At 39.5% G+C, this 24974-nt stretch overlaps 1 protein-coding gene and 1 long non-coding RNA gene across 7 annotated transcripts in view; one reads left to right on the forward strand and one right to left on the reverse strand.

Annotated features, from left to right (window-relative positions):
* THRA (thyroid hormone receptor alpha) overlaps positions 1-24974 on the reverse strand; it is a 157207-nt gene that overhangs the window by 19327 nt on the left and 112906 nt on the right. For all 6 annotated transcript variants that reach the window (XM_058181544.1, XM_058181543.1, XM_058181548.1 and 3 more), the window contains 4 exons: positions 18424-18485; positions 9852-9952; positions 846-993; positions 293-498 (listed from right to left, as the gene is read on the reverse strand). In XM_058181544.1, coding sequence (XP_058037527.1) covers positions 293-498; positions 846-993; positions 9852-9952; positions 18424-18485 — 517 coding nt within the window. The remainder of the gene's footprint in view (positions 1-292; positions 499-845; positions 994-9851; positions 9953-18423; positions 18486-24974) is intronic.
* Positions 22393-24733, forward strand: LOC131197457 (uncharacterized). Its single transcript, XR_009154955.1, has 3 exons — positions 22393-22968; positions 23721-24057; positions 24348-24733. It is a non-coding gene; the product is annotated as an uncharacterized LOC131197457 (long non-coding RNA).

The raw sequence follows: 24974 nt of genomic DNA on the forward strand, positions 1-24974 counted from the left end.
TTGCTGGTCAAAAGCTGGCTGGGAAGGTCGCAAATGGCAATCATGTGGACTTGCAGGATGCTGCAACTGTTCTAAATGTCCAAATTGTGATTAGGTGACTGCAGGGACCATGAGACAGTCCATAAGTCACTTTTCCGGTGCAACTGTAATTCCAAACAATAAATGACTCCTTGTTGTTAAGGAAAGACTATACGTAATCCAAAATAAAGAAGGAAAAGAAATACGTAAAATTATGTAATGTTATCAATTCTGACAAACAGAACTGGGTACCCTATTTGCCAGTACAATTTACCAGGAATTTCCGCTTCTGTTTCCAATGGCTGCCTTGGGCATTGGTACTGCAGTGTGCATCCGTAGCGATGCGTATCAGCTCCCATTCCTCTGGGGTTGGCTCTGGCCGGTGCTGAAGGGATTTCATCATTTCCTCTTTGCGCCGTCTCTCCCGGTTCTCTTCAATCAGCTTCCGTTTGGCTACTCTCTTGGAGTCATCCAGCACCACTAGGAGGGTGGTGAAGAATGAAGAGGTATGAGAGGAGGGGGGGGACTTCACATAGAGCCAATCAGAATTCTGCAACCAATTTAGCCAATTCCAAGGTACCAAAGGGAATTACAAATAGCCATCTGATAGGATGGCTTAATTAAAACCTAGGGAATCCTAGGACAGCTCTCACACTATTCCAAGGACTCAAAATGTAGGGATTCAAAGATGATCCCAATGTAATTTTACACACTAAACAATTATTTCCCTCTTTTGATCCTTCAACGTGCATCCATTGTAACCACTCCCATCCCCATCTCCCCAACTCCCCCCCCCCAGTTCTCCACAGTGGGCGCAATGCCCTTACAGTCCATGGCCATGCCAACAGCAATGCACTTCTTGAAACGACAAAGTTGACACTGGTTGCGGGTGATCTTATCGATGACACAGGAACCATCATATTTGCAGGAGTATGTTGGATGCAGATTTTTCTGAATGGTCCGTCGGAAAAAGCCCTGTGGAAGAGAGAACACAGTGAGACCCAGGCAGTTCTGAGAAAGCAGAGCAGGTATTCTTTGATTCTCTAACCCAGGGGCCTCCAAACCTGGCAACTTTAAGCCTGGTGGACTTCAACTCCCAGGGAATTCTGGGAGTTTTTTGTTTTTTTTTACATTTATATCCCGCCCTTCTCCGAAGACTCAGGGCGGCTTACAGTGTGTAAGGCAATAGTCTCATTCTATTTGTATATTTACAAAGTCAACTACAAAGTTGAAGTCCATCAGGCTTAAAGTTGCCAAGATTGGAAACCTCTGCTCTAACCATCCATATTCCTCTTTCCCCAACCCTTGAGCTTCTATATTCTGTCAAAGAGGACACAGCCCTGTTGTACGCAATGCTATTGACCTTTCTAACTAAACAGGCCTTTTTTCTGCTATAACGATCAGTGACAGACCTGTAATCATAGAGATGACTGGGGTAAAAAATATCATTTTAGTATTTGGAACAGTAGGTTGCTATCAATGTGAATTCGTGGATTTCATATGGTATTTGTTTCTATGGTTCTAACCCAAAATATAGTCACCTTGACATATTCTGGTACTGTGGTTTCTTAGGACTGAATGCAGAACAGCTTACCAGGAAACTATTTTCTTTTTATTGGATCCTCTAGAATTTTCATTTTATTTCATTGAACCTTCTGAGATAAATTTTCCAAAGGATCGCATCTGCGAGCTAGTACTTTTTCTTCCCCATTACCAACCCTTAAAATTTTTCTTAAGCCTACTATTAGCTTTTAAACTTTTTCAGCCCAGGCCTAATTCCACACTTCCACCCAGAGCTGGCTGGCATTTTGCCACAATTGAGTGATTTATGATGCCACTTGAATTTTCTGCCCAAGGCACTGTGTCTGCCTACAGTTTGTTTGTTTTCTATTTAAGTCTGTGTTTTTTTTAACCTTTTGATTGTTTTTTTTAAAGTAAATAAAAAGAAAGCAAAGGTAATACTTTTTAGCCATATGTCAGGTACAACCTATTTGAGAAACAGCATCATACAGCTGGATATATAAGGGCACTATCTTTTTTGTCTTTATGTGCAAGAAAACAGATTTTAGTTGTTTTAACTGTGAGCTGGTCAGAGTCATGTATATAAGAAGGGAGTTTATAAATTTACTAACTTATTAACTTAACTCATTCCTCACAAAGGTTGCTGCAAAATGGGAAGAGCAGTCCTATCCTGAAGGTTCGAGCTACCAAAAGTAACATCTTGTCAGACCACATGAAACATGATTTTCATAATGTATAAATAAAGGCAAAAAAAAGAAAAAAGGCAGCTTGCATTAGGATGGCTCTTGAAGCAAATAAAAGTGGGGGGGGGAGGAAGAATGGACTAATAAGTAAGAGGGAAATATACACAGTGTGTATTCCAAGTTATGACAACATTTCTGTGTTAAATTTGGCACTGAAATCAGGTTTTATAACAGCGTTTTACTCAATCTCCATCCAGAATCTTTAAATATCCATTCATCTTTTCCCCATCCCCATTTAAGAAAAAGTAAACACAACTTTGCAGCAATCTGAAGTACTACAACAAATTGTAAGAAATTCTTAAAGTCATTTGTAGAAAATGTCTGCATTTCAGGCATACAACCAATTGCTTGTGTGTGTGCTTAATATTATCTTGCCTCTCTGTATACAAAGTAGTTATTTTTCAAATTGAGCAATTACAAAAGGAAAACCTATTTTTTTCTGCTGAACTGTGTCTTTGAACTGTGTTTGATCTGAACCCCCATAGTCCAGATCCAATAGGGAGTTGACTTGGGGGAGGGGGATTATTGAATGAGGCCAAGATTTGAAGATTTCATTCCTCTTATTATAACATCCACTGCACTTTACATTAAAAAAACAACAACACTCTGCTGAATTTAAAGCCATCCAAACAAGCACATTTTCATATACTTCTAACTAAACAATGAAAGTAATAGCATTAAAAAAAATTAATAAAAAACACCTAGAACAGGGGTGTCAAATTCAATGTGGATTCATCGAGAGCCACATTAGGGTTATGTTTGACCTGGGGGGAGGCATGGGCAGGGGGTGTGGCCAGCTTGACATTACTCGTGTCCGCGCGTCTGTGATGGTAAGAGCGCTCTGCCAGAAAAAACGGGCTATCGAGCTCCATTTTCAGCTGTGACGGCCTCCTGCAACCCTCTGCCAGTGAAAACGGAGCTCAGGAGGGCCGCCGGGGACCCTCGCAAACTCCATTTTCACTGGCAGAGGCACTGCAGGCCAATCCTTCACTGTTTCCCTAAAGGCCATATCTAAGCATCCCGTGGCCCAGATCTGGCCTGCGGGCTTTCAGTTTGACACCCCTGATCTAGAAAACGCACATGCTACAGAGCTGAATTCCAAGTCATATTGCTACGGAGTCCAGAAATAGATCTCCTAGAAGAGAAGGAGATGGCCATCTCAAGAGATGGATTGTAAGAGGCCACCACTAAATGACACATTGCAATCCCTAAGTGAAAGTGTAGTGAATTACTGCAATTTAGTTAACTGAAGGAAAATTTTTGTGGAGTGATTTCCCTACAATATACATGGCTGTAGAATGTCCCTTACACAGGTAGTCCTCGACTTACAGCCGTTCATTTAGTGACTGTTCGAAGCTACAACAGCACTGTAAAAAGTGACTTATGGCCATTTTTCACACTGTAGCATCTCCATGGTCACGTGATTTACACTCGGATGCTTGATAACTGGTTCACGTTTATGATGTTCACAGCAACCCAAAGTCACGTGATCCCCTTTTGTGACTTTCTGACAAGCGAAGTCAACTGGGAAGACAGATTCACTTAACAACTGTGTTACTAATTTAACAACTGCAGCGATTCACTTAACAACTATGGCAAGAAAGGTCGTAAAATGGGGCAAAACTCACTTAACAAATTTTTCACTTAGCAACACAAATTCTGGGCTCAATTGTGGTTGTAAGTCAAGGACTATTTTCTATTGCAGGGTCCAACACTGACCCTAAAGCAGCATAGGCTCTTATTAAGTTAATTCTCTCCTCCCTGTCTTTTTAAAAAAAACTGTTAATTTTGTCTGCAGAAATCCATTTACAGTGTTGTACAATCTTTTGTCAGCCACATATTCCAAATTTCTTTACTGCTAATCATTGTTAATTAGTCAAACCACATAATTTCTTCTTCCTTTCATTTTGGGCATTTAATATTGATTGTAAACACCGTAAATTCTCCCAGACATTATGTTTCAATATTTTGGTGTTCTCTAATAATGCTAATTATATATAATTGAAGCGTGGTAGCCAGAGCAATGAATTTGGACCGGGAAGATATTGATTCAAAAACATAATATTATAGATATCTATGGAGATTCTCAATCATCCAGGTCAGAGGTCACCAACTGATGGTCCGCGGACCACTGGTGGTTGGCGAGAAAATTCTAGCCAGTCCTGTGACTAGAGCTCTGGAATATGGGACCGGCCAGGCAGCTCGTGGTAGGGCTGGAAATCTCCGCCGTAGAGGATGATACGTGCAACTTGCAACTTTGCAGGTGGTGCAAAGTGCAAGGAATAGTGCAGCCCTCGCTGGCCAGAATGAGGTAAAGATGCTGTTATGGGGGGCGGTGTCGCAGGTGGGCCGAAGCAACAGGTGTCAGCAACCCAAACCTCTTTCATCCCCCTGCTGTGGCTCCCTGTCAGCTGAACCCACCAGTGGCTGGCCCTGCCCCTTGCCCTCCCATCCAGGTCACTCACCTGGCCTGAGAAGATAAGGGCGACGATGGCAGATGGAGACTTGCTCAATATTCCAGAGTGGGAGTGAAGCACCCCTGTAGTTAGTTGCTCCATCTCTTGCTGGGTCCTGTGGGCGCTTCTTCTACCCCTTTTTGGTGCTGTGTGCACCTCGTTCACTTGGGGAGACACGTGACTGCCTCTCTGCCCCAAGACACTGGCCCAGCCATTTCTCTTTGCCACTGCTGTTGGTGCCTCCATGGCCCACCCACTGCTCTTGCAGCACCTTGCGCAGCACAGTTAAATGTAGCATGCTTCACAATAGAGGAGATAGCATCCCCTCCTCCTCCTGGAGCCCACTACGATGTGGAGCATTAGTGCTGCTGGGTCGGGCGAGTGTCTCTGGGCGGAGACTAGGTGCATCTCCCTGAGCAACTGAGGTGCATCCAGTATCAACAAAGGTCGAAGAAGCAAAACTGAGAACGCGCCAGAGAATGAGAATGAGAGAGAAAGATGAGAGACAGACAGAGAAAGAGAAAGAAAGAGAGAGAGAGACAGACAGAGATGAGAAACAGATAGAGAGAAAGATGAGAGACAGAGAAAGATAGAGAGAGAAAGAGAGATATGAGAGAGAGAGAGACAAAGAAAAACAGAAAGAGAGTGAAAGACAAAGAGGGTGATACACAGAGAGAGAGAGACAAAGAAAGGCAGAGAGAGAGAGATGAGAGATACAGACAGAGATAGAAAGAGGGAGATATATAGAGAGAGAGGGAGATGAGAGAGAGAGATACCTGCTTCCCATAGAAAAGAAAACATCGGGAGCCACAAGACCTGGGTAGGCATGGCTTGGGGAAGTCATGTAACTGGGTGGGAATTGAGTTGGCCATGCCTACCCAGGTTTTGTGGCTCCTGGTGTTTCATTTTCTGTGGGAAATGAATCAAATGGCTCTTTTGAGTGTTTAAAGTTGCAGAAAGAGGTGGCCAAGCTAAGTGCTTGAAGGACCCATCCCATCACAGGGAATCCAAGCGCTTCAGCAAGCGGTGTGCTTGATTCATATTAGTGGTCTGCAGGATTTAAAATTATGAATGTAGTGGTCCCAGATGTCCGAAAGATTGGTGACCCCTGATCCAGGTCATGGTTGTCCCAAAGGTGGTTTTTCAAGGGGTAACTGGACTTTTTGGTTTTTCTTTGAAGACTTTTCACTTCTCATCCAAGAAGCTTTTTCAGCTCTGACTGGATGGTGAGGAATGGAAGGATTTATACTCCTTTCAGACAGCTGGTCATTTGCATTCTTTTAGTGAGTTGTTAAGGTAACCTGGAGGTTTCTGTGTCATCAGGGTCACCTGATGCAAATAGGTGTGGAGCCTTCTTGAAACTGTTGAAAGGACTGTGCTGTAGACTGGAGATAGGTGATGCCGTATCCCTCCCCCTCTGTTAAGAGAAGGCTGTTCAATTTTGACATAGATGGCCTCTTTGATCCCTCTTTCAAATCAGTGGTCCTTTCTGTCAAAAATGTGGACTTTGTTGTCTTCAAAAGAGTGGCCTATGTCTTTTAAATGCAGGTGGACTGCTGAATCTAGTCCTGATGTGTTTGTTCTCCTATGTTGTGCCATGCGTTTATAAAGTGATGGTTTTGTTTCCCCAATGTACAAATCTGCACATGGCTCACTGTATTGTACTGCATATAGCAAGATGATCAGTTTTTATCAGGGTGTTTTATCTTTGAGGTGGACAAGCTTCTGCCTTAGAGTATTCTTGGGTTTGAAGTGTGCACATATGTTAGGCTGGCTGAAGATCCTCTTGAGCTTTTCCGATATGCCTGCAACATACGGAATGACAGCATTGCTTCGTTTATTGTTTTCTTTGTTATCTGTCATGGAGGAGCTCCTGTAGGGTCTTTTTTGAGATTTAATGAAGGCTCACTTGAGATAGCCACATGTTCTGAGGGCTTCCTTGATGTGTTTTTGTTTTTTTTCTTTCCCATCTTTGCTGGTAGGCATGCCTTCAGGTCAGTGGTGTAGGGTTCTGATGACTCCCATTTTGTTCTCCAGTGGGTGGTGAGAATCAAAATGTAAATATTGATCTGTGTAGGTGGGTTTTCTTCAATGTTAAGGCTTCTATCTTCCTTAATGGCTACTGCACAATAGTCTAGTCCAGAAAACCTAGACTATTTTCCTTAACATCTTTCCCTATGAATTTGATATCTGGGGAATGCTTCCAATTCCTGTGTTTTGATCTTGGCCCAAGTATTGTCCACATACCTATACCAGTGAGTGGGTGGAATTCCTGAGGAGTCTAAGGCTTTGGTTTCTACTTCTTCCATGTAGAGATTGGCCACAATGGGGGACACAGGTGAACCCATGACACAGCTGTGTTTCTGTATGTAGAAATCTTCATTATATTTAAAATAGATAGTAATTAAGCAGAGGTCCAGCATGGCACATATGTGATCTAAGCTGAGGTTGATTCTGTCACCTAAGGTGCTGTCTTGTAGTAATTTTTTTTTCACTACTATGACAACTTTGATAGTTGGAATGGAGTTGAAGAGAGAAGACACATCACAGGAAACTATAGTCCTTTATTTAAACTCCTTTTAAATTTCCAAACCTTGCTGGCAAAGTCCTGTGAATTGTTGATGTGATGGGTGGTGTTGCCAACTAGAGGAGCTAATAAGGTGATTAGAGGTTTGGCAATGTTGTAGGTGACAGAGTTGATGCTGCTGACAATTGGTCTGAGTGGAGTTCCCTCTTTTGGGATTTTGGGGACTCAACATATGCATGGGGTGGCTTCCCCAGGGTGACACAGTTAAACCTCCAGGTGACCTTAATGACTTGCAAAACGAATGCAAATGATCAGCTGCCTGCAAGGAGTATAAATCCTTCCATTCCCTACCATCCAGAGCTGAAAAAGCTTCTTGAATGAGAAGCAAAACCTCTTCAAAAGTCCAGTTGCCTCTTGAAAAAGCACCTTTGGGATATAACATTATAAAACTTTCAGCAGATTAGTATCTCTGTGCCTTAATACGGATAACCTACATATATCCTACAACCATGATAAGTAACTAGATATATTTGCAGATTTGGGGTACTGATAGTGGCATTGAGAAAGGCTGACAGATAAGGAAAATACAACGGATCTAACTTTTTTCCCCCAGTCAAACCATTCCCGATGTTTTTGTAGATTAAGACTTTTTCTCCTTTTCCATTTTTTATAGTCTAATCTTTTTTTCTTGGCAATGAATGCTAGCTCAAAAAGTTTTTATGAATTTACCTCACTTGGTCCATGTATGTTATGCCTGCTTGCCATCACTATTTCGTATCACCAAGTGGCCAAGTAACCCACATTACTTTCTGCAAAAGACACAGTATGATGCCATGTAAAATGTTTGGGATGATTTACCTAATGCAGAAGAACTATACACGTAATTATTTTTTTCTTAGTTAATTCAAGGTGCAGGAAGTCCTAAACTTATGAACCAAAATTGGGACCAAAATTTCCATTGCTAAGCAAGGCAGCTGTTGGATTATACCTGATGTTATGACATCTTTTCATGACTGTTAAGTGAATCATTTCATATGTTAAGTGAATTATATGGTTGTTAAGCAAATACAACTTTCCCCATTAACTGCTTTTTGAAAGCCGCCCGGAAAGTCACAAATGGTGATCACATGACCCAGGGAAGCTGAAACCATCACAAAAACATGGCAAGTGTGCCAATTTTGATCATGCGACCACGGGGATGTTGCGACAGTCATACGTGTGAGGACCAGTCATAAAGTCCATAAGTCATGTCACTTTTTTCAGTGCCATTGTTAATTTCTAACATTCATTAAATAAATGGTTGTATGCTGAGGACTACCAGTACCGAGCGTGTAGGAATTTTTCACAGCCATGTTGAAGTGTCACATAGCATTTCTTGAGGTAGCAAAATTTTTTATTGGCATAAAATTTACTATTGGCAACCTATCCAGTCATAGACGTGCTGTTAGCAAATGGCACTGATCTTATTTATAATTTGCAGACACGTTCAGAATAAGGATGAATTGATATCCCAAGTTTTGTTTCCCTCCTCTCCTACCTAATGTCACCAGCTAGTAGAAAAACATCTACTAATCACTCTCAATACAGATGACTTTGGTAAGGAAAGAAATAAGCTTTGATAGAAGAGTAAACTGTTTGGGATTTGTGGAAATGAATTCTAACTCAGCATGATTATCAACTAAGAATGTAGCTCCATTTGAACCTACCATAAGTCTACAATATTTTTGAAGAGTGCTAAACCTGTATGCAACCCTGTAAAACTTGTATGTAAAAGGACCAGGGGTGACATTCTAGCAGTGTTCCAATATTTGAGGGGCTGCCATAAAGAAGAGCAGGGGTGGGTGGGGTGTGAAACCTATTTTCCAAAGCACCAGAATGCAAGACAAGATACAATGGATGGAAACTAATTAAAGAGAGAAGCAACCTAGAACTAAGGAGAAATTTCCTGACAGCGAGAACAATAAATCAGTGGAACGGCTTTCCTTCAGATGTTGTGAGTGCTCCATCACTGGAGGCTTTTAAGAAGAGAGTGGACAACTATTTGCCTGAAATGGTATAGGGATTCCTGCTAGAGGAGTGGATTGGACTAGACAGCCCAAACAACTGACAGACACTGGATGAACTGCATCATGAAACAGCAAAGAGAAACCTCTGTTCTTCACCATATAGTTCCCCTCAGGCTGATCCAAGTCTCTGAAATTGGGAACAATCTGGTTTGAAAGAAGAAGGACACTCATGCTGCCTGGAGCAGATTGAACTTGGAAGACAGCACCAAAGGGCTAGAGAGTAAGAGGCATGCCTGCAACAGCCCAAATGGCCAAAAGTTCCTAATTCCAAAGGGTACTAACTGAATGGTCAGTGCTCACGGTAAAAATATTACAACCTACTGACTGTTTAAAGAGCAAAGCATTACTGTAAACCGAGGATGACTTTAAGCTGCCTTAGGTATGACTTGAGATTCTGGTAAAAGCAATGTCAGAAGGATATGGGGGGAGGGTGGAAGGTTGCTGGGCTGTATTGCTGCTGTGATCAGGTGCAGATGTGGAAGGCCCTTGGTTGAGACACACCTTTTCAAGTATTTTTTACCTTGCAGCCTTCACAGGTAATACAGCGGTAGTGGTATCCTGTGGCTTTGTCTCCACATACAACACACTGCTCATCTTTGTCCAAATAGCTAGGGATGTACCCTGTAGGAGAAAGCAGCCAAGAGGTCAAAGCTGGAAAGATGAAACAGCAGCTGCAAGAGGTTAAGACTATTGAAGTAGACTAGAAAGCATTCTTGCCCATCACTCACGCTCACACTCCAGAGAAACAGAGCAAGACAGCAACAACTACTCCTTTGTGGCTACTTACCAATATCTGTTAGTTAAATGCATTTGTCTTTGAACATAAAGTTTACATAAAGTGTTCATTCCCCACTATATTTCTTTAAAACTGAAATTTAGGCACTGTTTTATAAGACAGTTCAGGTTCTCTTGTATTTTACAAAATGAGCACAAAAATCACTTAAAAGCTCAACATAACATCAGTTCTCTTAAGAAGAACAAGCAGCTAAATTTGCTACTTTGCAGTGCCTTAGAAGAATTCAGGATACAAAATCCCCTTTGCTTTGTCAACAACAGGCAGAAGGTGGAGGCTTTTCCATGGCCCAGAGTCTATAAGGCTGTTGTAGAGTCCTACTTCCTGGCTGGGTGACAAGAGGCAAGGGCAAGGCCTGGCTAGCTTGTTCCAAATCTTTCTGGAATACTTTTCCCGCCCCTCCAACTCCAAAGCTTCCTGAAATAGTGATAAAAAGCAGAGGAAAACATAACCACACGTATGTCCATAAAAGGCCCTTTGTCTCTAGGCAAGGAGAAGGAGCAGCAGGAATGATGATCATCCCTGCTAGTAAGTCCACCCACTTTCTATAACCTTGACTTTTCCCATCAATAGGAAATGACAATGTCCTCTCCCACTGCGCTCTTCCAATCCCTACTCACCCACTCCCACTTCTCTACCATTGTGGAAATCACAGCCACAGGCAGGGAAATCACAGGAAAGCAGACTATGCATCCTTGCTATAGAAACTGGCATCTAATTTTTCATTGCCTGAGAAACAGCCAATAATAAATTACCTTTCATCAACCAAACTGCCTTTTTGGCCAGCTTGTCCTATTATCTCTGCATCTCTTTCACTTATATTTATTCTTAGTACCAACAGCACAGAACCTCTCTTGACTTTGGCTGAGAAGGCTTCCCATTCCGCTTTGGGCTCAACCAGTTTGGCCCTAAGGATGTGCAAAGGTGTGCCGGATGGGCTATCCTCCAGCCAACAAAACGTTTTGGGTTGGCAGGCAGTGTTCAGTGCTCCTTCCTTCCTCAGACAATGGCTTCCCATCACTGTACCTTATGGTCCTTTTTCCAGCCTTTTTGGTTTCTCTACTTTTTGAATCTGCTCTCCAGTCTTTCTCTGCCTGCTTACTTTCTCTCCCTCTGTTTTGCCTTCTATTTCCCCTGAGGCCCCTTCTCTGAAATTAAAGTGGGGAAGGGTTAAAGAATGCACAGATAGCTGCAGGATGTTTTCTTAATAGAGCTCCATGGTTTTACTCAGCATATACAAAAGGTTCAAGGACTGCATGCATGTCTTGAAACTTTGTGTGTGGGCGCAAAACTCAACTCTGATTATGTGGGTCTTTGTTGAAAAGAAACTTCATGCTCTTCTCAAACGACCATGCTATTAATATCTATTATGTGTTTACTGCTGTATGAACGAACTTCTCTGATTCCTAGAAATGGCCGAGAGCTGATTCTCACATTACATTTTCCATATTGGACATCCCTTAATATATAAAATACATACTTCACAGCTAGCCATCAGCACCTATAGATTATATGTAGATGTCACACAAACATGCAATTTTGTTCACAATGGAACTACTGCCAATTCAAAACGCCTAATGAACATATTCCTAGAGATATACTTGGCAGTTTGCATGTATTTTTCCAATAGACAGATATACGCATTCCCATAGAAAAAATTGAAATACTGAAAATTGTGTGTATTGGGCACAAGAAGGAGGGGCTGATAACAAACAATATAATAAAAACAAATTTGCATTAGCAAATTTATAGAAACAATATAACTATATCAAATTTAGGTGTAATCAAATGTATTTAACAGACTTTCAAAATGGCCATGAAATGCTATATAGCATTATATCTTGGCAAATATATTATTTTAATAGTAAAAAACCATCATTTTTTTCATCTTGGGTATTTATAATTTCCCAACAACAAAGAATATATAATTTAGTAAGTAAACTGATCTAAGCACTTCCAAATATAAAGGGTGGCTTGTAAGATGATTACCTACAAAAAAGATCTATCTTGTAAGGCAACAGCAGAAGCACAGGTAGTGCTCAACATATAATCATTCATTTAGAGACCATTCAAAGTGCTTAGATCAGCATGTTGAGGAATTCTGGGAGTTGAAGTCCACACATCTTGAATTTGTCAAGTTTGAAAAACACTGGCTTAGATGGAATATTGACATAAAGTGATTCTATTACTTTATATTGTCAATATTGATTAAAAAAAAAACTTGCTATGGTTTAAGTTAGGATCCAGGTGTGGATATGCCCAAGAAAAACCATGGAGTCTTTCACAGCCAAACTGCTCTGCTATGCACCTACAGCCCTAAAAAACAGTTCTGGAAATCCTTTCTCAGAGCTTAATCTGATCACGTATCGTTTTAGTATTAAGACAAATAACTATGAGGAAAAGAAGAAATTCCATTTTCTGTTCTGGCCCACAGAGGGCTTTCTAAATCTCTGGAATGCGTAAAAGCAATAAAATCTACAGAAGTCTTCCCAGATAGATTGAGGATCACTTGTAATGGCTTTTTTAAAAAGGGCTAATTAGACAGGAAAACACAATGATCTTGTACTTATAAAGGGTGGCTTGTAAGATGATTACCTACAAAAAAGATCTCTCTTGTAAGGCAACAGCAGAAGCACAGGTAGTGCTCAACATATAATCATTCATTTAGAGACCATTCAAAGTCACAATGGCACTGAAAAAAGTGATCTGTGACCAACCCATGTATTTATGACCATTTCAGCAACCCCAGTCATATTATCACAATTTGGGCATTTGGCAACAGGTGTGTATTTAAGAGAGTTGCATTGCTTGGGATATGTAATAGCTATTTGGGACCTTCCAAGCTGGCTTCTAAGAAGCAAATCAATGAAGAAACCAGATTCTCTTAACAGTCCCAGGATCCATTTAAAAACTTCAGTAATTCATTTAATAATCATGGGAAAAAGGTCATAAAATCGGGCACAATTCATTTAACAAGTGTTGGTCATAAGTCGAGGATTACCTCTATTTGCAGTCTCCGATTGACTGGAAGCTATGTTATCAGTAATGTAAGTTCTTCATCCCTATTTCTCCAAAACAGAAAGTTTGGAGCAGGTTGTTTTCCAATTTTAAAGAAACTTTTGGCAAGTCTTTTTTTAAAGTGAAAAGTGACTTGCAGAATGTTTTTAATACTTGGAAATACAAAAGCAGTTAGACAGTTTCTTCAAGCATCGGTCAAGAATGAGAGCACAACCCAAGATGAGGATATATTCACCATCTTGAATTATTTGTAAAAATAATAAAGCTAGGATACAAATAAATAAATAAACAAACAAACTTATATAAGTTCTCCAAATATCAAAAGACATGATGTATAATCATTTGTCTTTTTTGCAGGTTGTCCTTTTGCCATTTGCCTTTTTTGCAAGTTGCAGGTGCAAGCTTTTTCCCTGAATTTATTTATAAACTTCCCCACATTCAGAAATTCTGCCTTATCATAGTTTTCAGTCAAAGGGAAGTTTGCAAGTACAACTAGAAGCATGTTTTGGGTGCATAACTTTACACCATCAAATGTATGTATGTATGTATGTATGCATGCTGTGAAAACAGGCAGATGCTGGAACATCCACAAAAGAAAGATCAACCACATCTTCTGTTCTAATTGTTTTATTTTAAATATTTTTAAAAGGAGTATGGTCATATTTAATTCTGCTTAGCATTTATTAGCTCCATTCAATTGGATATATGTAATTTAGCACATTACCTCTAAAAACTCCTCACTCCATCATGACTGACTGTTTAGGGCAAGTGGCATAAGTGATGTTATGAACATCAGGATATCTTTATGCAAATAACACAATAGAAGACTCTATTTAACCTGAGTGAAGACTCAGCGGTTAAGGATGCTAAGCTTGGCAGCAGGAGAGCCGACAGCCTGGGTTCAAGACCCGAGCTCCTCGCTATGGGGTGAGGTCCCATTACTTGCCCCATCTCCTGCCCTAACTAGCCATTTGAAAGCATGCAAATGCAAGTAGATAAATAGGTACCACTTGGTGAGAAGGTTAACAGCCATCCATGAGCCTTTGCTGTATAACCATATTGGCCACCTAATATGAACATAGAAAATGTTTTTGGATAATGCTGGTTCCCTTGGCCAAGAAATGGAGATGAGCACTGTACCCTGCAGTTGGACATGAGTGACAGAGAAACCTTTATCTTTACCTTTAGACTCATTCATTCTTTTATTAATTTTTTGGGGGGGAGAGAAATGGAAGTGAAAGGTGGTTTAGTCATTATCTCAAATGATGACTGTCCGCTGGACTTGAACAGTCAATAAATCTAAATAAGCGAATAATTTTATGACTGGTTTAAATTTACCTCTTGCACCTTTCCTAACTGAACAACTCATAATACAGTTCAGCTGCAAAGTTACCAGTAATTTTTAAAAGTTCTTAAACAAATGATTTTTCAGAGGAATTTGGGGCAATTTGGAAGGACATTTTGTTCTCCAGGTATTTCTTACTTCTAATAAGATTGGTACACACACCCACACCCACAGTTTTTTCATCTGTTTGTTTAAAGTAGGACTGCAGCAATCCTAAACTTCACAGTTACAACTCTTTGGCTTGCACAGAATTGGTAAGCTTTTATTACTTCAATTACATCTTATCGAGGGTATCGCTTGAGACCAGTAGTTCCATCACTGTGTTTGCAGTTTACTTCGTACTTCCACCCACTCCACAAACTCCACAACTTGACCCAAAACTGACTTAACTTTAGTCAACTAAATTACAAAATACAGATGACTGGAAACAAAAATGCCTGTAGACAGAAAGCTAACTAGAAAGAACAGTTCAAGTTTAGCCCCTTTGCTATACCTTTTCTTTAGAAGGAATGTTTAAACATGTGAAAGTATGACACTTTAAACTGTTTCTAAAGCACTGCAGTCCATTCTACAGGCTTAACATTCTGTTACTTCATTTTATTAGGTTTAATATGTTCTTAGTTCCTGGATTATTATTATTTTTTTGCATACTATGAGAGATGCACATAAATAACATTGCATCTGTCATTTAAAAGGAAAAAGGACAGTGAAAGCAAAGAACAATGGCTGTTATTGAAACATGGAAGTAAGAGTAAAACTGAAAGCTGAACCTTGATTTGACCTTTAGGCACACAATTCCTTTGTGGAATTAATATCCCAGTATTGTCCATATATATTACATATGATTTGAAGTTTATTAGCAACTGAACAGGGAAGAAAAAATATCAAAGGTTACAACCGTATAGGCACATCTCAAGAATTTTTGTACATTACCGCTTGCATATTTTACAAACACAGATAAAAGATATTGTTCTAATTTGAAAAATTAAAGAAGGCTTCCAAGGGCAAGATTTTGGTCTTGCATCTCAAACAAAAGCAGATTGTTCTACCATCTATGTGAGAAAGACATTGGGAGACAGGGCCAAGAGATGCTGCTTAGGAAGCAATCGGATAAGAGAAGGGCTAGAGGCTCAGAAGAGGCTTCTTGAGCTGCAAAAGAGACGGTAGGAGATTTACACTTTCAGACTTGCAAGATTTTGCTAATGTAGCTTTACAATAAAGTAGAATTAGCTCATCTCATCGTGTTTCCTTTCAGGACTATCTAGTAAGACTGACAAATGAGATTGGGAGCTTGGTTGTTAAATGAAGCAGTCACTAAGTGATACTGCAGCTGTGTTATGATCTTAATCCATTTTTTCTTTGCTTTACAGACATCTGGAAGTCAAGACTGGTCGTAAAATTACTTTTTCATCATCACTGTGACTGCAAATGGTTGCTAAAAAAGGCAGCTGCTGAACAAGAGTTACCTGTAGATCAAAAGGACATGCACAGTCTCTAAGAGATCCACAAACTGATGGGTGTAACTATATGTTCCACACATCTTCCCACAAGCAAAGCTTCCAGTCATGTTGTTGAGGGATTATGAGAGTTGGAGGCCAATGTATCTGGATCAAGTTAAAGGAGAGTACATAAAATACTCATAAAAATAATGGTCTTATGTGTTATGATTTATTTTCTAATCACAAACTTTCCAAGCTCATAAATTTTCTATGTGCTGTAGATATGTTAAAAGTCAGGATGATCTCGGCCTGCAGTTTTGAAAGCGGATGAACATAAAACAAAAAGAATGAGGAAAGAACTGAAACAGAGCAAGACAGACAGCAGTTCTCTGGCTGAGGAATGAAGTCAGATTGGTCTTAGTCCTGCTATAGCCTCCTTTTGACCCTAAGTCTCCTCACAGATGAAAGAAGTCAGATCTGCTTCCTTTCTGCTGTCCCCTGGCAGATATATTATCTTAAACCCAATACATAACTTAAACCCAATACTCATTCTCTGTAGAGAAATCTGGGAAATATTTTCTAAAGAGGAAACTAACCACAACTTGCCAGATTCCTGGAAGAAATGAAAGAAAACCAAGAAACTTTTTAGTGCAGATATAGGGGCTCTCTGCCTCTTCTCCTAGCCTTGTGGTATGTTTCTTTTTATACAGAGATCAATCTTCAACTATGAGCACTGTAGTGTCTTTCCATTTGGCAACTGCTGAATTAAAGCAATGCCAGGTAAAAGGCAACGAAGCTGCTAAACCCTTATGAAAAGAGTTTTCTTCAATGTTTATGCAAATAGCAAACGTCCATGAACGGGAAATAATCCCATCGACTTTTTTTTATTTTTATGAGAAAAGAATGAAAAATGTTGTTTCTAATATGTATCTCACATGTACACACCTCTTCAGATCTATAAACAGGGAAGTGAATATGTTCCACGGCTGACTAGGGAATTCTGGGAGTTGAAGATCATGCATCTTAAAGTTACCAAGATTGGGAAACTCTGGTTTATATTCTTTATTTAGCTTCTATTTAAAAAATAAAAACACATCAACACTTCTGGTAGGTGGATTAATGCAAAAGCTAAACTGAACTAGAAGTGCTAAAATCTGGATCCTATTCATCTCTCTCACAAAGACCAAGAGGATATCCCTCCTGGTAGTAAAATTATTGCCATACTGCTACATCACTTAAAAAAAAAACTCTCAAGAACTGAAAGTGAAGTGTTGATTAAATATTTTAATAAGGGGGAGAATTTTAAAAAAATTGATTGTGGCCAAGTCTTTGGAGGTGGAGGCTAAACGGGGATAGAAAAAAAAATAACACAAGGGAAAAATGTGGTCTGGTATTCTTTCGCATTCACCAGTTCACATGTGATTCCTTCTTGCCCCATGACCCACTGTGGCCTCACCTTTAGAATCCCGCCCCCAGTTCTTTAGTGGTTTATCTTCCTATTGCAGGCTTTGCCATTTGACATCCGATATCCTAAGCTGCCCCATGACTGCCTTTTCTGGACTAGTGAAAAACATCAAAAAACTCCTCAAAAGGTTCAAGTCAAAGTTGGATACATTCTGGGGATATTGTTTCATTTCAATTTGTCAAAGCAGGTTTCCCCCATCTCCTTTAAATTTCTCCTATTTCTCCTTTCCTCTGGAATATCAACACTCTAGTATATAAGTATAATAACTTTGAGAGCCAGTTTGGTCTAGTGGTTAAGGCAGCAAGTTAGAATCCAGGAACTCTGAGATTAGCCTTAGGCATGAAAACTGGCTGGGTGACTTTGGGCCAGTCACTCAGCCCAATTCACCTCACAAGGTTGTTGTGGGGAAAATAAAGAGAAGTAAGGAGTATTAGATATGTTCCCTGCCTTGAATTATTTATAAAAATAATAAAGGCACAATATAAATAAATATATAAACAAAAATAAATACATTTTTAAGAAGGCTTAGTTGGAATAATTGCTCCGCTGCTAAAGTCTAATTAATAATGTGATCTTAGGGGAATTTTAAAAGGAATACATGCTTGAGTACAAGATAGGAAGCTAATGGAGATCCTGTCCCCTTAAATCTTAAGTCTCCATAAAAAGTCTTACAAATGGTTAATGCCAGATCTTCCAAATTTTTAATTGACAAAGCCAAACTGATCTGTGACTATCAGCTGGATAGGGCATTATATGATTTTCCTGATTGCTTAGGACAGTGGAAAAACAAAACAACCCAAATCCTGCTGTAGTTATCACAAAGTGCTATCATCTTTGGATGCAATCCTTTTCTACTAAGTAAAAGTCCCGTTCTTACAGCAAAGGAAAGAATCCTAAAAAGTGAGTCACTTCCTCAATATCTTTGCTGGCAGGACTACAAGGAAATGTACTGTCTTCTAGTATCACAAAAGAGATATAAGCACATTTGATCTGAAAATTCTGAGCACCGGGAAGCTTAGAAGAGATGCTTACCTGACATATTGCTTTTTACCGAACATTGGCTGCTTTTTCTTTTACGTTTCCCATCCGGCCACCTTCAAAGAAGAGAGAGAGGGGAGAATCAGTAAGAAATTTGGAGTTTTACGCATTCAGTTTATCTTTCTTGCTCACCTGCTGAAACCGTATCCCCCTGCCTCAAAACTTTCCCAAATCACCAGAGCTCAGCTCACCCTTTTTCTTCATGGTGTAGCATTTCCATTATCCTACACCCTTTAAGAAATCAGGAGGTGTGAGCAGCACAAGGGGACTTATCTGAGAAGAGCAGAAGTGATAAAGTAGTTGGGAAGATGTTTTAATGCACATATGCATGGCTAACCCCCTATATGGCCAAGATTTCCATGCTATCCTTCGCACAGGTAAGAGTTCGGCTACACTGTTCTCACCTCAAGCTAATATGGACTATATGCAGGAGATTAAAAAAGGGAAGTTAAGTTACCAGCGATCGCTTAAAGGAAGCTACCCCAACCCAATCTAGGATATACTTCTTGCACTGAGATCTATGGCTGCCCGAAACAGAAGTGAGAGGTTGTCAAGATAGCCTTACACTTGTCCAAAAAGCTCAGGGTGATTATTCCATTCAACCTTGTGACAACTTTTTAGTGTAGATTAGGACTTAATGACATAACCTATCCAAAGTTAACTGGCCTAGTTGAAATCTTCTGCCTTAAGATAATACCTGGCTAGTGCAAGAAATTATGGTGGAAACAAAGATGTAAAGCTACATAAATCCTTTTGGCAGCTGAAATGTAAATGTCTATGAAAGGGAGGAGGAAAAGATCATGAAACATTGAAAATTCGTTATTACAAAAAAAAATTAAAACAAATAAGAGTCCCAATTCAGTTACACATTTGGAAGTATACTCAATATTTTGCGTATGTGTATTTAATTTGCATTATTAAGCTTGGATAGTATACTTTATTAATTTGAAAAGAAGTTTCAAATTACAGTATTTGGGGGAAGCCTAATTAAAACTTGTTATAAATTGCTAGGGGTACATAATGATGAGTAGGAGGGATTCCTGGTATATTCTAAATTCTGTATTATTATAAAGAATGTATGTATGAATGAATGAATGTGTGTGTGTGTGTGTGTGTGTGTGTATTATTGATTACTGACCCAAATTCTAATGAATAATCAAGGAAAATTTATCAAAACTGTCTCTAACCCAATATTCTGAAATTAAATTAACTACTAAAAATCCTACGAACTTTTGAATGTTTCAGTAATTTGAGTACAGTATAGCATACAGTATATACGAGAATATTTTTTCTAGACCAAGAGCTGAAAAATTGTTTTTAGATAAAAAAATCTTTGAAATAAATGTTAGAAATTTCTGATAATTCTTCCAAGGATTTCAGGCAATTAGACAGAGCTGAAGAAAAAAATGATCTTGCACATATAATTTGTATGCATGTATGACTGAGATAAAATTTTTATGTTACATAGAATACTCTTAGATTAAATGAATCTTAAATGAATTTTTATTATTAAAATATAAAATATATGTCTCTGCAAAATATGTACTTGTTTTAATAATAAATTACAAGTACTCCTTATTTATAATCTTTCATTTAGCCGCCCATTTGAAGTTACAAGAGCATTGACAAAAGTGATTTATGACCATTTAAAACAGTTGCATAGCACCTGTACATTTACATGATTAAAATTTGGGGAATTGGCCTGTATGAAGGCTGCATCATCTTACAGTCACGTGATTGACATATGCAGCAGTTCCAGTTGACTTCAAACAAGTAAAAGTCAAATGGGAGAAGTTGAATTCCCTTAATGACCACTTGACTGACTTAACAACTGCAGTGGTTCACTTAACTATGAGAAAAAAAGACAGTAAAACTTGGTGTGACTCACTTAACAACTGCCTTGCTTAGCAAAGGTAATTCTGGTCCCAACTGTGGTCAAAAATTGGAACACCTACATGCCCACAATTCAGAGAAATTAATTATTTCAAATTATCAGCCCCTGTGCATTAGAATTCTTTATTGACCATTCTTTATTGTGATTAGACACACAAGGAATTTGTCTCCAGTGCATTATTTCCTAATATAAAGACCAGCAAGTTAATCTATAAAATGAACCATTACTTAACAAACCCCTAGGGATGATCCATTGGAAATGTTCTACTTAACAGGTTCTTTCTACCATAGTGAGCAAAACCTTCCTAAATCCAATTAATAGGAATACCAAAAAATTGAATATTCTTAGCATAATTTAGAGAAGGGACAGAATTTATAGTTTTCATTATAAAGAGTTTAATATTTCAAAGAATTAGTATAGTGTACTATGTTAAGATGTTAGATTAACTAGACTGAAATCTGCTATTGGCCAAGGAAATTCTCTTTGTATTTTGAGTTAGTAACTCTCTTCTAACCCAATTTATCTCACTGAGTTGATACAAAGATAAAATGAAGGCAGAGCTCTCTATAAGCTGCCTTGAATTCCTTGGGGAAAGATAGCATAAAGTAAAGTAAATGCATGAATTTCTCATATTAGATTAAGCTATATGAAACTAGAGAAGCAGTTTGATGTTATGATTAAGGCATCAGACTAAAAATTGGGAGACTGAGAGTTCTAGCCCCATCTTGGACATGAAGCCAGCTGGGTAACCTGGGACCACCCATTTTTTCTCAGCCCTAGAAAAGAGGCAATGGCAAACCACTTCTGAAAAACTTGCTAAGAAAACTGCAGGAACTTGTCCAAGCATTCTCTTAAAATTGGACACAACTGTACAAAAGAAAAAAAAATGAACTTATCCAGCTGTGTTCATAATTATACCAACTTAGCCCAATGGGGAAATCCAGCCGGATCTATCTGGCTTGCGTGAACCAGTAGGATCGACAGCGGGAGGCTCCGCCCATCTGCCAGGATGTCATTATGCCAATTTTTTACCCTCTGCGCATGCGCAGAAGAGGCGTAGTCGCTCACATTTCCGAACCGATAGTGAAGGTAAATGCATTTCACTGCTGACTTAGCCCCTAATATCACTCTCTCCCCATCTCAGTTTCAACAGGATTGAGGGCAAGGGAGGAAATTATTTTCCAGAAGAAGAAGACTACAAAGATTAAGCCTGGATGCCATATAAAATACAGAAGGGTTGACTAAGACAAAGGATTTCAAGTTTCATCCAATATATAAGAATATATTCCTTACAACATGTGATCTTGTGGGCAGTTCTGTTGAGCAACTTGTTACCCACTGAAAAAAGCAATCCAGCTACTTAATAAGACTGCCCCAAGAGGCCTCCCTCTTGTTGGCCAAGTCTAATGGATCTTTATTGAGGACCTTCAGAAGAGGAAGCAGCAAAAGAGACTTCTTAATGTGTCAGAGAAGGAAAATACCATAAATACAGATTCAAGTCTGATTCTATGCTGGAGGCAATAATTGAGACGAAGCATTGCTATTTCACCCTTATAATACTGGCTAGGCTTGTCAGCTAGCAGTTTAGTTTAGGGTGGAAGCAGCAGGTAGATTTCCCATTGTGAGCAGTCAGCATAGCAGTCTGCTCATGGTCACTCCAATTTGCAAAGGCTTGACTTTTCATGGGGTGAGTCTATTATAGTAATACAGGTAACACTAGAGTGATACAGAGTCTCGCCTAGACTCTGGGGTAAATAGATATAGCACTTTATTAGCTACCGGTATCTCTGGATACCTGTGGGCTTGATCCATGCTTTTTGACTCTTCAAGATATCTGAGAGGTACAATGAATTGGAATGAGAGGTAGTTAACAAATCTGTTCAGGAAAGATAAACGCTATTGGTTTTGTGGTATACTCTGTCTGAAAAGATCCTTTTTGGATCTCTTTGTATGGGACATCTATGGCCCTATATCTAATCACCAATTCTGGGGAACGGTTAGGAGATTGTACAGCTGCAGAACACCTTAGATGAACCAGATTACTGGGCCATTTTCACTTAAGATCCAAGCTTGAATATGGGATGGACACAGCTTCAGTTGCCCTCTGGATAGCCTTTAAAAGGATGTGCCCATCACAGTATTTTTGGATTTCTCAGCAGCCTTCAACAGCATTGGCCTGGTATCCCTCTTGACCAACAGGGAGGGGTTCAGAATTAGAACACTCATTGAGTGACCATTCAAAGTTATGGTGGCATTGAACAAGGACTTGTAATGGGTTCTCATATTGCAGCTGTCACAACATCCCATAATCACATGGGGTGCTTGGCAACTGGCTTGCAATTATAAATCACAGTCTTCTCCAGCCAGATTTGTGACCTTCACTGCGGGCTTCTAATGAGCAATGAGGAAACCAGCAGGAGATTATAAATGGTAATCTCTTGACTGGGGGAATTCTGTGACTGCTCAGAATTTGCCTGATGACAGAAACTGGGATTGCTGCAACTACTATCATAAGTAGTTGGTGCATGAAGTGATAACATGCCTTATAACTACGTTGCTTAGCAGATGAGTTTACAGTTCCAATTATTGCTAAGCAAGGACTATCTATACTTCTGCTCTTACTTCAATGGACAGTTCCACTCGAGGTAGGGGATGACAGCATAACCAAGGAGTTGCTCTCTGTGGGATGCTGCATGTGTCAGTTTGTCTCCCCTGCTTTTTTATATTTACATGAAATAGGGGTGAAATGTAAAATTTGTTACTACCGGTTCTGTGGGCGTGGCTTGGTGGAGGGTAATGTGAGGTTTGTTTGTTTTTTACTTTTAAAAGTATTTTTTTAACCTCTTCGGCCGAAGAGTTTGTAGAAAAAATGCTTTGAAAGGGTTCTGACGATCCCAGCTGAGTTGCCTGATCGGCAGAACCCTTTAAAAACATTTTTTTACAGCCTCTTTGGCCGAAGACGTTGTAGAAAAAATGCTTTGAAAAGGTTCTGACAATCCCAGCTGAGCTGTGCAATCATCAGAGACTTTTTTTTTACTTTTAAAAGCCTTTTTTCGGCCGAACAAAAAATGCTTTTAAAAGTAAAAAAAAAAACCCTCTGATGATCGCGTGGCTCAGCTGGGCATGTGGGGTGGGGGAGGTGGGGTAGGGATTTTACTACCGGTTCTCCAAACCACCCACCACCATCACTACCGGATCAGGCAATCCAGTCCGAACCGGGAGCATTTCACCCCTGGCATAAAACTTCTGGGTAGTTTGTTGCCCAGGTAGCAAATGACATTTCGTTGAAATCTTATTTCTGAAGTCTCTGAAGGGTCTGGATACAATCTAACAAATTGAATGGGTTTGCATTGTTTTCACTGAGTGACATCTTCGGAATTGTCATTTGACATGACAGCACCACTCCTGAAAGAGCAGGTCTATACTCTGGGATCCAGCTACTGCTCGATGGTCAGATGGAAGTTGGAGTCAGAGGACCTTTCTGCAGCAACGGCTGGTATACAAGCTGCAGGCATCCCTGAAGTACAAAGACCTCCTAATGGTTAATTCACACTGTCATCATCACCTGTCCAGATTACTACAATGTGCTTAATATGACACCGGCTTTGAAGAACACTCAGAAATTTAAACTGCTCCAGAATCCAGGTGTTGGTTGCTACAAGACAATATGAGGATTTTCTTTTATCTGTTCATTATGAATATTTTACTGTGAGAAACCTTAAACAGAGCAAAATGTAAGTATGATAATGATTTAATTATAATTAGAAATTCTGCATAACATTAGTATCCATTCTCCCACCCCACCATGGTGATTTTAGCAACTATGGAAGGAGGGTGAAATTTTGACTTATTATGATTATCATCACTATCATTACAACTTATACAGGGAATAGACTCTTCTTCATTAAATAGCCTGGGTTTGTCTCCCCCCAACAGAGTGAGTAAGTGTGCAGAAATGCATGTCTCTCCACTAGCTTTTCCTTCCAAAATAAATTCCAAAGACAAAATGTCCTTTTTGGCCTAGATCAAAACCAACAACAAACGGTGACCTCAGCTAAAGCTCCACCAATCATCTGCCAGTCCAAGCACTCTCATTTGCATGCTGATATCTTATTGGCAGCTGTGGTGCTAAATGGAATGAAGAAGGCGGAGCGAGGAAGACACCCTGTTGGACTTCTTTGCAACCTGCATATTCATAAAGTACTGAATTTATGCAATTTTATACACTTCAATTAAAAAACATCCCCACCTTATTTGCAAATTATTTTTAAAAACTTGGCAAAGAGAAACATTTTAGTGATTTCTGAAAACACCCAATAAGACTGAGCTCAGGTGGATCTCTTTAGGTAAAAAGTCCCATGAAGTCATAATAGATAAAATCCTATGAACAAGATATAAATGCATCAAATGCAGCTCAAATGCCAGGGAACAAAAGCAGGATTAAGAACAAGAAAGATGCAGCAATAGATAATAGTAATAATACATAGCCATAAGCCCCCAAAATGGTTGTTAGAGCATGAATTATTCTGAAAAGGATTTTACAAGAAATGAAAAATAGCGCTCATTCAGCAGCCACGGTGTCAGCTGATCACATGGAAGCACAATTTGCTTTGACTTGGCTATCACAATTGTGGTGGGAAGGACCACATGT

This window comes from Ahaetulla prasina, chromosome 4 (assembly GCF_028640845.1).
Source record: "Ahaetulla prasina isolate Xishuangbanna chromosome 4, ASM2864084v1, whole genome shotgun sequence".
NCBI classification, from domain to species: Eukaryota; Metazoa; Chordata; class Lepidosauria; order Squamata; family Colubridae; genus Ahaetulla; species Ahaetulla prasina.